Below are 14431 nucleotides of genomic sequence, written 5' to 3' on the forward strand. Positions count from 1 at the left end.
AAAAAAATCAATTTTACTCCAGCATGTGTGCATGTGTTTGTGTGTGTGTGCATGGGTGTGTGTTGTACACACATGCCACACACACACACACACTGCATATATGATGTAGAAGGTAAGGGCATGGAATTTAGAGCCAAGAGGCATAAAATAAATAAGGTAACAAGAAAGTTGGAGAAATGAAACAGTCCCCACAGTGTCAGTACATGCCAGCAAGTGAACCTTCCATGGCACCATGCGTGTGATAATGCAAGTTCTGAACTTGAAGCAGGAAAGAGCTGGACTCTCCTTTTACTAATTGAGAAACTTGGAGCAGTTCTCTCTACCTAGTTTTCCTCCTCTGACAAATGGAGATAATAATGGCTTTCTCATAAATATCTATTAGGGTTAGACGAGTTCATGTGTCTGCAAGTACTTTGTTGTTTTTTGTTTGTCTGTCTTTTAAGATCATTATTTGTATTATTTTATTTATTTATTTATTTTAATCACTGTTCATTTTTGTATAATGTTTAATTTCTTCCCCTCAAGTTGTGTTATCCCATAAAATTTCCACCACCAAATCACCGTAAATTTCACCATAGTCTCCCCTGTTTTAATCCCTCTCCCTGCCCCTTCCCTGCTATATGTCTCAGATTTATAGTTTGCCTGCTAATTTTGTCTTTTTTTCCTGACCCCTTGTTCCCCATAAGTTTGATTTTCCTATAAGTGAAACCATTCAATAGTTTTCTTTTTCCTTCTGACTTATTTCACTGAGCGTAATACCTTCCAACCCCATCCATGTTGCGTGAATGGCATGAGTTTATCTTTTTTGATTGCTGAGCATTATTACACTGTATATATATATATATATATATATATATCACATTTCTTCTGATCCATTTATCTGTTTTGGGGCATTTAGGTTGTTTCCGTATCTTAGCTATTGTAAATAGTGCTACAATAAACAAATGAATTAAATGTTTTTGAATAATGTTTGAATTAATGTTCCTTTTGAATTAATGTGAATTAATTTGAATTAATGTTCCTTTTGAATTAATGTTTTGAGTCCCCTGGGTAGATTCTAGGAGTGGAATTGCTGTGCCATATGGTAGACCCATTTTTAATAATTTGAGGGTCCTCCACACAGCTTTCCATAGTGGTTGGACCAGTTACTTTCCCACCAGCAGTATAAGAGTGTTCCTTTTTCTCCACTTTCTCACCGGCATTTGTTGTTATCAGTTTGTTTTTTTTTTAATATGGGCCATTCTTACTGGTGTACAGTGGTATTTCATTGTGATGTTAATTGCATTTCCTGATTATAAGTGATATTGAGCAATTTTTTCATATGCCTGTTTGCCATCTGCATTTCCACTTTGGAGAAGTGTCTCTTTAACTCTTCTGCCCATTTTTTGACTAGGTTGTTTATTTTGTTTTTGTTGAGCTGTTAAGCACTTTGTAGATCTTTAACATAAGTCCCTTATCAGTTGTGTAGAGTGCATATATTTTCTCCCAGTCTGCAGGGTGTCTCTTCATTTTGTGTCTTTTGCTGTACAAAAGTTTTCAGTTTGATGTAGTCCCAGCTGTTTATCTTTTCCTTCATTTTCTTTGCTTCGGGTGATGAGTCTTCAAAGATGTTTCTGAGATGTGTGTCATGAGTGTTTTGCCTATGTTTTCTTTATATATTTTATGGTTTCAGGTCTTATATTCGGGGCTTTTTATCCATTTTGAGTTGGTTTTGTGTATGGTGTCATGTAGTAGACCAGTTTCATTCTTTTGCAAGTGGCAGTCCAGTTTTCTCAGCACCATTTATTGAAGAGAGTGTCCTTATTCCAGTGCATATTATTTGCTCCTTTGTCATAGATTAGTTGACTATGTATGTGTGCAAGTACTTTGGAACTAAAAAGCATTTGTCATTGTAATTCACTGGTTTTAGAGCCCCTTCTAGGGCTCTCTTTCACAATGATTTTTTCAGTAAGAATTTTAGAGGGAGGATAGTAACCCCTTTTCAGAAGAAAAGACTCACCTTTTGGTCTCCTTATAATCCTGCAGAGCTGTGACTAGACGGCTGTATTTATAACCACGATTGCATATAGTCCTTCTTAACCCAAACAAATTGCTCTTAGATAAACTAATCAATGTAATTAGATCCTCCCTCTGGATTCCCTTCACTTCTTGCTCTAAGGAAATTCTGAGCTTGCTTTGCACTTTAAAAATTGGGTGAGGGCCTCCCCGGTGGCGCGCGGTTGAACGCTGGGTTGTGGAGGCTGCCCGCAGCCTCTGCAGCGCCGGTTCGATCCCCGGCTGCTCCCCGGCACCAGAGGAGGGTCCCACATGGCGTGCAGACCTCTCCTGCCGCCCGCTGCTCCCCTCAGCAGTGTACTTCGGTCCTTCTGCCTGCTCTGCTCCCCGCTCTGGCTCTGGTGAATTCTCTCGCCCTCCCGTGCTTCTGACTGTGCCCAGTGCATGTATAAACCAAAAAAAAAAAAAAAACAACAAATAAATAAATAAAACATGCCTCTAAAAAAAAAAAAAAAAATTGGGTGAGCTTTAAAAATACAAGGTAGTATTTATCTGGTAGTTTATAATAGCTGAGGTTAATTGAATGTGTTCTGAGAGCAATGCATTAGCACTTTAAGTCCCTACTGAATGCTCACCACACCCCCAGGTCCTTTGTACTGTCATTGCCCTTAGGTCTATACAGCTGGCAAGGGATGCAGAGGATCCAGATAGTAAAGAGAGGCCCCAGAGTTTGTGCTCTAGCCACATCAGAGGTTATGAACTCTTCCACACCGGCTCGTTTTCCAAATATTACCAGTGCTGCTAAAACTACTACTACACCTATTACTTACTACTGTGGCTAAGACTATTACTTGCTGTTACTGCTGCTGCAACTGCTACAACTGCTGCTACTACTACTAGTATCAAACACTATCGTGTGCTTACTCTGTGCTAGTACTATTTCTACTGCTTAGCATGGATCCTCTCATTTTATTTTCACAGCATTTTATGCAGTAGGTACTACAGGTTTCAGCCACTATTTGAAAGTAGAGCATTCCTATGAAATCTTTTTTGAGTAGAAATGGCATAAAGCAAAGAAGTAACTACCATTGATTCATATGGAACTTTGTGAACATTCCAGAGCCAAAAAGTAACCTACCAAATCATATCCAATAAAACCAAAAAGCACACTAACACACAGCAGAAGCATAAATGAGATGATACATACATAGTCCATAGAAAGCAGTTTCCTGGGAAGGAGCTTGCTGGGGCTGCACTCTGTTCAGAGTGTGCATTTGCCTCTATAACAGCTGCTGCAAAACTCAATGCTCAACACCATTTCACTTTCACCTTTGTTGTAAAAACGAAAATACTCTTTAGATTTCCTTTGGTTAGCAAAAATAGGTACTGATGTCTGGCAAAATTGAAAGTAGTGACTGACTCAAACTTTCAAAAAGTGGAAGATGCATGTATTATTATTCCCACTTTACAGGGATACAGAGAATCAGAATATAATACTGTGACTGTCAGGCCCCAGAGCATTAGCAAATTTTAAAAATCTCAATCATTTTTTAGGAAATCTTTCTAAAGACACTGTATCTGTACCTTCCTAATATAACTTCACATTTCTCTATGCAATGTCATGTATGTGGGTAACCAACTTCTGGGGTCTTGTGGATTCATTCAAACTCAAAGACAGGTTGTTGCCTCTGCTATCCTGTCTGCTTCTACTGGCTCTGATTTTAAGAGCCTTTTCAGTCTTCCAAATAACTGAAACTCAAGAAGTTGAATGAGTTTGAGTCAGTGAGGATCATAAGGATCCAAAGAATAAAATAATAAACCACAGTACAGTTTACAGTAATTGTTTTGAGAAATCCAAGGCCTTTATTTTCATGACTCTTGTTCAAGGTTTGAGGTTGCTGAAATTGCCTCTCTCAGCAAATAAATGTATTATTTCAAAAAACAGGCATGATAACCACTATGTTAAGACCCACTAAATGTTAACTAGTATTTAGATAATAAACATCTATTATTATGAGTTCAAACAAACAAATATATTTATTGGATATAAGGGTCCAGGCTAAATATGAATGTGTTCACCTCTGGGAAAGGACAAGGAGAGAGGAATGAGCCAAAAAGAAATATGGTGAGGACTTCAATTCCACTTAATGTGTTGTTTGTTTTATTTAAATATATGTGTGTGTATATATATATAAAATTTAAATACTAAATTTTATATTATAGATAATAACTATAAAGACAAAATATTTTATTTTACATTTTTCAAATATAAACATTTATTTTTGTTGTTTTTGTTGTTTCAGACATAGATGTGTGTGTGTATATGTATGTATTGATTCTGTACTATAAAACATTAGGACCTCACAGTATAATATAATTCAGTTCATCCTCATGGAGATTCTCCTGGTTTAAAGATGTTAGACCTTTGAAGCTTGCTTTCTTATATTGATATTATGAGCCACTGACAGACACATATATATGATAGAGAAGAAGCAAAGAAGATAAAAGATTAACATGTGCCCTTGGTAGTTTTTATATTATTCTAGCTTTTCTGTATTTTCACAACTTTTTCTAAATTAAGGGAGCAAAAATCAAGGAAAATCCTACTTCCTAAGCCATAAATAAATCTCTGTTGCATAATTTCTTTTTATATAAAAAAAAAAAAGTTTGGGGCGAGAACATTTACTGTCAAATTTGGGGTCTCCCTTCTCAGTTATTCTGTTTTATTTTATTTTCTCTAGTGTTTTCCCTACCTTTGATCTTCTTGTTGAAAAACTATGAGCTAAAATATTTTAACAAAGCAACAAGTGTGGCATTGAGTGTATCACTACTTCTATCTAGTCACATTTCCCCTGATCCGTTTAAGGTGGGGATAAGACCAGATCCATGTTTGAATGGGTTTCTATATCCCCTACAAAGCTCTATCCATTTCCCCAGGGTAAGGAGAAAAACTAACTTCACAATAGGGGGGCTCTAGGCCCCTCACATCCAGAGAAGCTGTATTAACAAAGTTTTAACATCAAATTATACCGTTTTTGAACGAAGTGTCCCAAGCTTATAAAAAAACACTTTTTTTAAAATCTCTAGGTGGGCCTCCCCGGTGGCGCAGTGGTTGAGCGCTGGGTTGCGAAGCTGCCCGCAGCCTCTGCAGCACCGGTTCAATCCCCGGCTGCTCCCAGGCCACCAGAGGAGGGTCCCACATGGCACGCAGACCTCTCCTGCGCCCGCTGCTCCCCTCAGCAGTGTTACTTCGGTCCTTCTGCCTGCTCTGTTCCCTGCTCTGGCTCTCGTGAATTCTCTCGCCCTCCCGCACTTCTGACTGTACCCAGTGCTTGTATAAATAAATAAATAAATAAATCTTAAAAATAAAATCTCTAGGTGACATCTAGCAACAGTTTTGGCTGTAACTTGTCATATGTAGTCAGGGAATAAACTTACTTCTTGAAGTATCCATGCCTTCCTGGTCCGTTCTGCACTTCAGGGTATTTACTTTCTTTTTGTCTTGCCCTAAAGGGTTAAAAAGAACAAGTTGGTATTTGATAGCATTAGAACTCTGAAATCTGGAAATAAGATGAGATTCAAAAGAAGTCCAAGCTATATTTTTTCTCTTTCTCTCATGAAACCTCACTTAACTTGCCATGTTAAAGGAAGAAGAAAATTTTACAAAGTCCAAGAAGCTGTGGAATCTTTTAAAACCATTTTCATGCTTTCTAATGTTAGATATTGCCATGCTGACAAATGCATTCTTGTCATGAAGAATTCAAGTGAATTTAATTTATAGAGTTTTATTCGGAAAAGTTTTTTCTTGAAAGAAGTAATTGATGGGAAAAATAATTTATAAAACAATTTTTACTTCTCTTCATAGTATCATCTAACTGTATGTTTTCATTGCATATGATTAACAATTTTACATATACCAGAAAAAAAAAGGTTAAATTACCAGTAAACCTCACCATAATGTTTTTTTTTTCCTTATCTGTCATTTATAAAATTATCACCAGATCATTCACAGAAAATTCAGAGAGTCAGAAAGGAGAAAAAAAAATGCCTAAGTAGGCAAAAAAAAAAAATTTTTTTTTTTTCCAGGAAACTACAACACTTTGGTATTATTTAACTTGGGTATATTCCTCTGTTGTTTTCATACTCTATATAGAGTCAACTGTGATTTTACTCTTTTTACCTAGCAATTTATCCTAAGCTTTTACATATATGATTTAAAACTCTATATAATATATATCATAATTTTCTTAGCTATTATCCTATTGTTTGACATTAAATTACAAGTGTCAAATTATTAATAATTACTGTTTATTATAATTAAACCACTTCCAGTTTTTCTGTTACAAGTAAAAACTTCCATGACTTCTTCCATATTTAAACATAAATCTTTGTGTTTGGGTTAAATCTTAATCTTGGTCAAAGGATATGGATATTTTCAGATCCAACTAACCAACCTTTCTAGTAGTGCTGTAAAACTGAAGCCATGAGTTTACAAATACCTTGTGTGATCAGAGAAAACTTTGTGATGATGTAAACCCAGTCCATGTGGTTACAAGTTTAAATTTTACTACTCATTTCTTCAACTAAACTTTATTGACCTTTTACTATGTACCAGGCTGTGTACCAGATACTAGGGGCACAGCAGTGAACAAAACAAACCACCTTTACCCTCTTGGGACTTTATTGTAGTGAGGTGCAGAAGATAAACAGATAGTTAATAAGATAGTTAATATGATGTCAGGTAGTGATAAGTGATACAAATTAAAATAAAGCAGAAGACATATGTAGGTATAGAGAATGTGCCAAGGTAGAGTATTATGAGAATTCTGCAAGGATTTTTAGTGATAAATGGAGTGGCTATACACACATTACTCCTCAGGAAAATTCTAATGTCGAGCTTTACTTTGGTGTTAATAGAAGACAGAGATCTTTTTTGAGGCTTCTTGTTTTCCATTTACTTATAGAGAAAATGGTTATGTCTTTTCCCAAGGATCTGGGGATCCATATGCTTTTGATTCCCATTTTGCCAGGCTCTCCATGCACACCCCTGCGGTTCCACCCATCAATCATAATTTTCCCAAGTGGTCCTTAATGATGTCACATTCTTACATATTAGAATTAGAATATTAGAAAGGTAACAGAAAAGAGGAAATCAATGCAGCAGTAAAATGAAATGTGTCTCTAGGAAGAGAGATGTTTACATTTGACTAAAAAGTACATTCCTTCTATTTTCAAATGATCTTATTCTGTTTGATCTTCAACAAGAACTGGATCCAGTGAATTTTTATGCTGTAAGGATGCATCTCAGAGATTTTTTTTTTTTCTGTTCAGGAAGACTCATTTGAATAAAGATACCTTTCAAAGCAATTGCAGAAATTATCCCTAGAAAATTGCTGCTGATCTGAGTGGCCTTTATACTCAATTCTCTTCCTTTTTATGTCTCCACTCAATGAGTTCTTTATTTTTGCCTTTATCCTCTTATAAAGGTTAAGGGCTTTTTTACTCTCACTTTTAATTGACACTTAAGAATTATACAGTTTCTCACTCCCATGAACTGAGAACTTTTGTTGATTTGCAGAACTTAAAATCCTGGAATATCACTGTCATTCTCTTCCTATGATGACCTGAACACATACTTGTTATAGACAGCTATTCCTCTGTTATGGTTGTAAGTTGCTAGAAAGAGCTTCCTACCCAAAAATACAAAAAAAAAAAAAAAACCAAAAAACCTTCAGAAAACAGAAAAGAATATCCCTGAGTCTTTTTCATGGCAGATAAAGTGACATTATGAAGAGATATTTGCTTTTGATATAATGGCTTTACTAGTTCCAGGATTTATTAGAAAGCAGGTACTTCTGATCTGATAGGGTAATACTTTCAAAGAGGCAAAAGGTGTCAAAATTAGAAGTACCCTGAGTGATCCTCTAGTGGAAACTGAAACCCCACAGGAGAAGTTACTTCCCAAGGCCACAGAGGAAGGTGACGCATGCTAGATTCCAGTTCTTTTCATTCAAATCTAGCACATTTCCACATTCCATATTTCATTAGCACATTAATAGAGGTTACTTTAAAGATTACTTTAATGGTTACTTTAAAGGTTACTTTAAAGATTACTTTAACGTTTACTTTAAAGGTTACTTTAAAGATATAGGAGATGCCCAAGGAGGGATGGGCAAGGTAAGGGGCCATATGGGCAGTTCTGAACAACTAGGGCTATGGTGGTATAGGGGTAGGGAAAGAAACTAGCTGTGTGATCTTGGGCAAATCACTTAAGCTCTCTGAGCCTCTTTCCTCATCTTTGGTAATAACCACACAGATTAGAGGTGAGGCCCTGTGAAAGGTTCTTTACACATATGATCTTCATAGTAACTCTACAGGGACTTCTCACTTTTACAGATGAAAGCCTTTAGGTTCAGAGAAGATATTTATCTACTCAGGCTGCAAAACAGAATACCATAGACTGGGTGGCTTACACAACAAACATTTATTTTCACAGTCTGGCAGTCTGAAGTCTGATACCAGTATGGTTGAGTTCTGGTGATAACCTTCTTCCTGGTTTGCAGATGGCCACCTTTTTGCTGTATTTTCACCTTTGTCTCTTCTTACAAGGGCACTAATCTCATGATGAAGGCTCTGCCCTAATGACCCTCATGAATGCAAACATTCAACTCATAGTAAATAGTAACTTGGAGTACATAGCAGATAGTGGCAGAGCATGAACTTGAACCCAGGTTGGTCAACCTTCAGGGCCAAGACTCATTTCTCTGGGCCTGTAATAGCCTCCTAAGTAGAAAAACAAAATCAGTGACATTCACGATCCCTCATACTTTAAAATTCAGGACTGTGATTATGCTGAATCCCTGAACCCACACTAGATCAGCTATTCTTTCTGATTATTGTATATATATTTCAAACAACGCTAGCAAACTGAAATCTTGATGTCTATTCCATATAGAACTTAACACACTGTGGACCTTTAACAGGAACAGGTAGGAAAAATGGCATCCTTGATTTTCAGGAAATAATGAAGATTCAATCTCTGAGTCACTTCACTCATACTCTGAATCTAAGCTCTTACTTAGAGCTATAATGGCAGGAAGAATTTTCTTTGTAACAAACAGAATTGCCTAGGCCAATTGAAATATTTCAGTGTTTGAGAAGCTGAACATTTAACCATAGGTTCAAAAGTACTTTCCTGTATCCTTCTAGATAGCATTCTCTGAAGATGGTATCCATGTTGGATTATCCCATATATGTGACCATTTACCATCAAGAGATCTTTGTTACATCCAATTTAGGAATATTCAATTACAGTTTAATCCTATATCCACATGTGTGAAATGAAATTTTTTAATAAAGACAGTCATCTTAGAAATACATGCTTCTTTTTGGGAATTTTTCTTTGTGACAGTTGTTTTAAATTTTTAGAAAATAATACTGGGCTTGTCTTTTCTGCTTCAGTGTAAGCCTGTGACTTACAGACATATAATGAGTCTGTAAGCCAGCTCCATACATGTCCATCTGTGGTTTTATGTGTCCGTTTCCCATCTTGTCTTCCTATTTTTGTTTCAGACATAGAATTTTCCCTAAATAACTGCTCCAGAAACTCTCAAAGTTACCTAATTAGTGATTACACTTTGCAAATGAAGAAAAGCATTTCCCAGCTAGTTGACTCGGTTAGTTAGAGCAGGATGCTAATAATTAGGCCACGGCCCTAGGATTGGGCTCTGTGTGGGCCAATTAGGGAGCACAGGCATCTCAAAAAAGTGTGGCCAGGGTCCCAAGAAGGACCAGGTGAAAATTTGAATGTCTCAACAGAAGCCATCTCCACCAGAAAGAAATTATGTGGCTATTGAGTGTGCAACATCACATTGGGAATATAGTACATCTACAAAAAGCAAGAGAGAGGGAGGGAGGGAAGGGGAGGGAGGGGAAGGGAGAGAAGGAGGGAGGAAGGCAGGAAGGAAGGACTGAGGAATTGCAGACAAGTTCATGGAGATAAATAGTAAAGGAAGAATAAATAGTAGAACAGAAGGGAAGGGGTAGGAGGGGGAAGAGTGGGAGGAAGAAAAAAGAGGGAAGAAAGAAGGGAAGAAAGAAGGGAAGGAAGGAAGGAAGGAAGGAAGGAAGGAAGGAAGGAAGGAAGGAAGGAAGGAAGGAAGGAAGGAAGGAAGGAAGGAAGGAAGGAAGGAAGGAAGGAAGGAAGGAAGGAAGGAGACAAGTTCATGGAGATAAATAGCAAAGGAACAATAACAGAAGGAAGCAGAACCTAAAGCACGGCATGACCTTTAATCAGGGCTCTTATTCCTAGCAGGCTGTGAAGCAGCTTTGTCTTTACCTGCTCAATGGATCTCACAATGCTGATGCACTGCTTTAATTTGGGAAGCCTTTCTCTGGAGAGACATGTCTTTTCTTGCTCTAAGTCTAAAGTGCTCCCAAGTGTGGCATTCCTTGTGACAGATGTACTACAGTTATGCTTTAGCTGACTCCAAACCCATAGCTTCCCTGTGCCTGAGTGGTCTATTTGATGTCCAAGAGTATGTTTCCTTTGAGAGCAGGTCTTTACTGGCATATCATCCAAGGAGGTAAGGAGGTGTAATCCCTTTGTTCTAAAACAGCCACTGGTAAATTCTCCCATCCCACAGCTATTCTTTCAAAAGGTTTAAAATGCATTTGCTGATATATGTAAACATGCTAGGCTTACCCCATGGAAAGGCACTGTCCAGACAGACTTAAGAGTCTTTTTCTTTCTAAAATTCTCCCACAGGTGCTCCATTTTAATATATGGTCCCAATTCCACATAATTCTCTGCAAAGATAAGGACCAAACTATTTTAACATTTCTGAGAACACCATATTCCCTGGAAAATATCCCGTTCATAGCTGTGCTTCTATAGAGTCTCAGGGTCTTGTTGACAGGATCGAACATGTGACTGGCAAGACCAGCCAGTTCCATACATGTCCATCTGTGGCTTTATGTGTCTGTTTCCCACTGTAAAGCACTGCTCTTTTTCTCAGAATTCTTCCCCTCCCACTCTCAGAGCCCATTCTTGAACGAAGGCAGAAATGTAGCCACGGGCCATTTCTGTTGGAACATGTGCCACTTGTCTTCTTCCAGGAGTTGCGGCTCCTCCTGCCAGCACTGGTGTCTGCTAAAGGAGGCGTGACTTCTCCAAGTCTCTCTTGCCCATCCAAGAAGAAGGAATTGATTTCCCCCTACCAAACAGTTTGCATTCTCTCTTGGTGCCTCAATTAGATCAGAAAGGGCTAGAGTTTTGGCAAGAAGACTTTCCCCATTATTCTTAACACCCAGAACAACTCTTTTTTTTTTTTTTTTTTAATAGAGGCATGTTTTATTTATTTATTTATTTGTTTGTTTTGTTCATTTTGTTTATACATGCACTGGGTACAGTCAGAAGCGCGGGAGGGCAAGAGAATTCACCAGAGCCAGAGCGGGGAGCAGAGCAGGCAGAAGGACCGAAGTACACTGCTGAGGGGAGCAGCGGGCGACAGGAGAGGTCTGCGCGCCATGTGGGACCCTCCTCCGGTGGCCGGGGAGCAGCCGGGGATCAAACCGGTGCCGCAGAGGCCGCGGGCAGCTTCGCAACCCAGCGCTCAACCGCTGTGCCACCGGGGAGGCCCCCAGAACAACTCTTAAGTTAAAAGTACTTTAGGTCTAAAGTTCAAGGGGATACCCCCGTAGGGCTTCACACTTGCATTTCAACATTTTTACTTGAGATCATAGTCTAATTAGTTATTGTATGGCTCAGAACCTAAAAGAAGAAAAAGAATTTGAAAGTTTGTTAAAAGATGTGTTTATTTATGTGCTGTCATTGTTTACTTTTGGTTTACTTTTTTCCTAGATAGCTTTTTGCCTTAAATTTGTTAACTAACAAGTTAGTTAACATTTGTTCAGTAAAGACAAAGCATGAACAGTCTAACCTAGTAACATTCAACACAGTGCTGAGACATAATAGTTATTAATAAATTAACTGGGTCTTTTTTTCCTTGAGTTTTGTGAAAACTCTTTAAAATGCAGAGAACAATATAATCCTATAATTTAATAAAGGTGGGATTATACATCAGAAAGAGTAACATATTAAAGACAACTCTGTTCATCAAATCCCTAAGCAAAAGAGGAGTAGGCAGGACCTGAAACATCTATCTGTGTCATTTAGACCATGGGGGCCAAGTATCTATACTTCTAGTGCAACAGGTTTCAAGAATGAAATGTAGTGCTTTTTACACTGGACATAGACACAACAAACTTTTGGTTTTTCTTTCGTTAAAATGTGTGTGACATATCTTGCTATTGTCATCCAAACCTCTTCTGATTTTATTTTTAAAATGGCACTTATCCTAGGATTTGTGGGATTGTTTTATACAGAAAAATATAAAGAAGGAAAAAAAACTGCCCATCACCTCATTCTTAGAGAACCCCTCTTGACATTTAAAAATAAAAGCGGTAGATTTTCAAGAATTAAAAAATTCAGTCAGGGGGCCTCCCCGGTGGCGCAGCGGTTGAGCACTGGGTTGCGAAGCTGCCTGCAGCCTCTGCAGCCGGTTCGATCCCCGGCTGCTCCCCGGCCATCGGAGGAGGGTCCCACATGGCGTGCAGACCTCTCCTGCCGCCCGCTGCTCCCCTCAGCAGTGTACTTCGGTCCTTCTGCCTGCTCTGCTCCCCGCTCTGGCTCTGGTGAATTCTCTCACCCTCCCACGCTTCTGACTGTACCCAGTGCATGTATAAACCAAACAAACAAATAATAAATAAATAAATAAATAAGACATGCCTCTAGAAAAATTAAAAAAAAAAAAAAAAAAAAAATTCAGTCAGTACATGTGAGAACAAATAAAAAGTTATTTAAACTTACCAAATATGGTTATTATAAGATTTCAGATTCTATCCATCACAGCTCCAGAAATGTCCCCAGAAGACACCAGATTTGAGAATTAAAGAACGCACATCAAGGGGAGCCTAGAAAGTGGCAAGCATGATAATATTGTGCTCCTTGTAAAAATCACTCCTGGGTGTTGAGAAAGTGGAAGAAGAACTCTAAAATCTTAGCAAGTGACAGAATGTCAAAACAGGGTGGCTTTGAGCACATCTGAAGTTACCATAAAGAAAGGCTTCATCCTGTTTTGGGGATTGGTGGATGACTTATGAGCAAGAAAGTAGCAATATACTTCTATCCATGCAATTGTAAAAAGCAAATCACAGAGATTCTAGGGTGAGCAGACCATATCAAAGTGAATTAAATGCATATCTCTGATATGATCAGTTCCCTTGAGAAATGTTAGAACACTTTAATGAAAATGATAATAACTCTGAGTGACCTCTAAAATATTCTTCTAGGAATGTGTTTTAAGACCATTGAATTGGTCAAAACTAGTATTGAATCAAAACTAGTATCCATTTCTTTCCACTATTGAGGAATAAGTGGTAAAGTGATAGCATGTGTGTCTTGAGTCATTTTAAATGGATCACAATTATATTCCATCTCTGGCAACACTTTCCTTCCACAGGGCATGAAAATTGCAACACCTAAAACTTTGAAGTTACCATGGGAGCATGATTTTGTAATTTGTAATGGCATCATAGACAAGACAGCCCCAGATTTCTTAGCATTCAAGCAACATTTTAGTTTGTCTTGGGGAAGTATTTTTTCTCTCCTGGAACATGTCGAGAAGTTTCTCAGGGACTATGCAGTCCCAGAAGTCAAAATAAAAGGGAATCAATTGGTAGCCCTCCTTCCAGAATTTGAGCTGAAGAATAAACTTACCAAATACGACCTCCTCTCAGTGATAGAAAACCCACTGCCCATCCAAAAGTTGTTAAGTCTTCCAGGGCAAAGGTACAAGGGCCAAGACGGAAGGTCAGTGGCTGCCAACAAGATCCAAGCGACATGGAAATGCCACAAGACAAGGAAATTCTTCCTCCTTTACCGCCAGCAAAAGTGGGCGTCCGGTGTGATTGCCATTTCGTGGCTCTTACATTGCCATAAGACCCGAGTGAAGAAGATCCTGATGGAAACGCGTCAGAGACACCTGGAGAATTTCCACATTCGAGCCAAGGTACACAAGGCTGCCAGCTGTTAAGGCAGACCTCTTTTTCTAAACATTTCTTGCTTGAGCAATTCCAGTACATTCTCTCTTTATCTTCCTTTTATCTCTCCAATCACCCCCCCCTTCAGCCTCCCTCGCCTTCCTCTCCCCTCAGTATATGATGTTCAAACCCTCCATTTGTTTGTATGTCATATTTTACCCCTAACAGGGAAACTGACTTTTGCGCCTGCAAAATCTGTTGCAATTTTTCTATGGAAAAAAAGTCCCTTCACTTTGACTATGGTTGTTCTGTCAGAAAATCAATGTTTTAACTGCATTACCTTTTCTCCTTATGTATACCTTCTGGCACTTTAATTTGCTAGGAAAAAAAAAAT

The 14431-nt window shown here is 38.3% G+C and overlaps 1 protein-coding gene and 1 long non-coding RNA gene across 10 annotated transcripts in view; one reads left to right on the forward strand and one right to left on the reverse strand.

Moving 5' to 3' along the window:
- Positions 1-10732, reverse strand: part of LOC129144769 (uncharacterized) — a 48285-nt gene extending 37553 nt beyond the window's left edge. Inside the window, exon 1 of the long non-coding RNA XR_008549333.1 lies at positions 10700-10732. This is a non-coding gene — a long non-coding RNA (uncharacterized LOC129144769). The remainder of the gene's footprint in view (positions 1-10699) is intronic.
- Positions 1-14431, forward strand: part of IQCH (IQ motif containing H) — a 207870-nt gene that overhangs the window by 92662 nt on the left and 100777 nt on the right. For all 9 annotated transcript variants that reach the window (XM_037502778.2, XM_037502779.2, XM_037502781.2 and 6 more), the window contains one exon: positions 13518-14066. In XM_037502778.2, coding sequence (XP_037358675.1) covers positions 13518-14066 — 549 coding nt within the window. The remainder of the gene's footprint in view (positions 1-13517; positions 14067-14431) is intronic.

This window comes from Talpa occidentalis, unplaced genomic scaffold (assembly GCF_014898055.3).
Source record: "Talpa occidentalis isolate TD23 unplaced genomic scaffold, MPIMG_talOcc4v2.1 talOcc4.11, whole genome shotgun sequence".
In the NCBI taxonomy this organism is placed as follows: domain Eukaryota; kingdom Metazoa; phylum Chordata; class Mammalia; order Eulipotyphla; family Talpidae; genus Talpa; species Talpa occidentalis.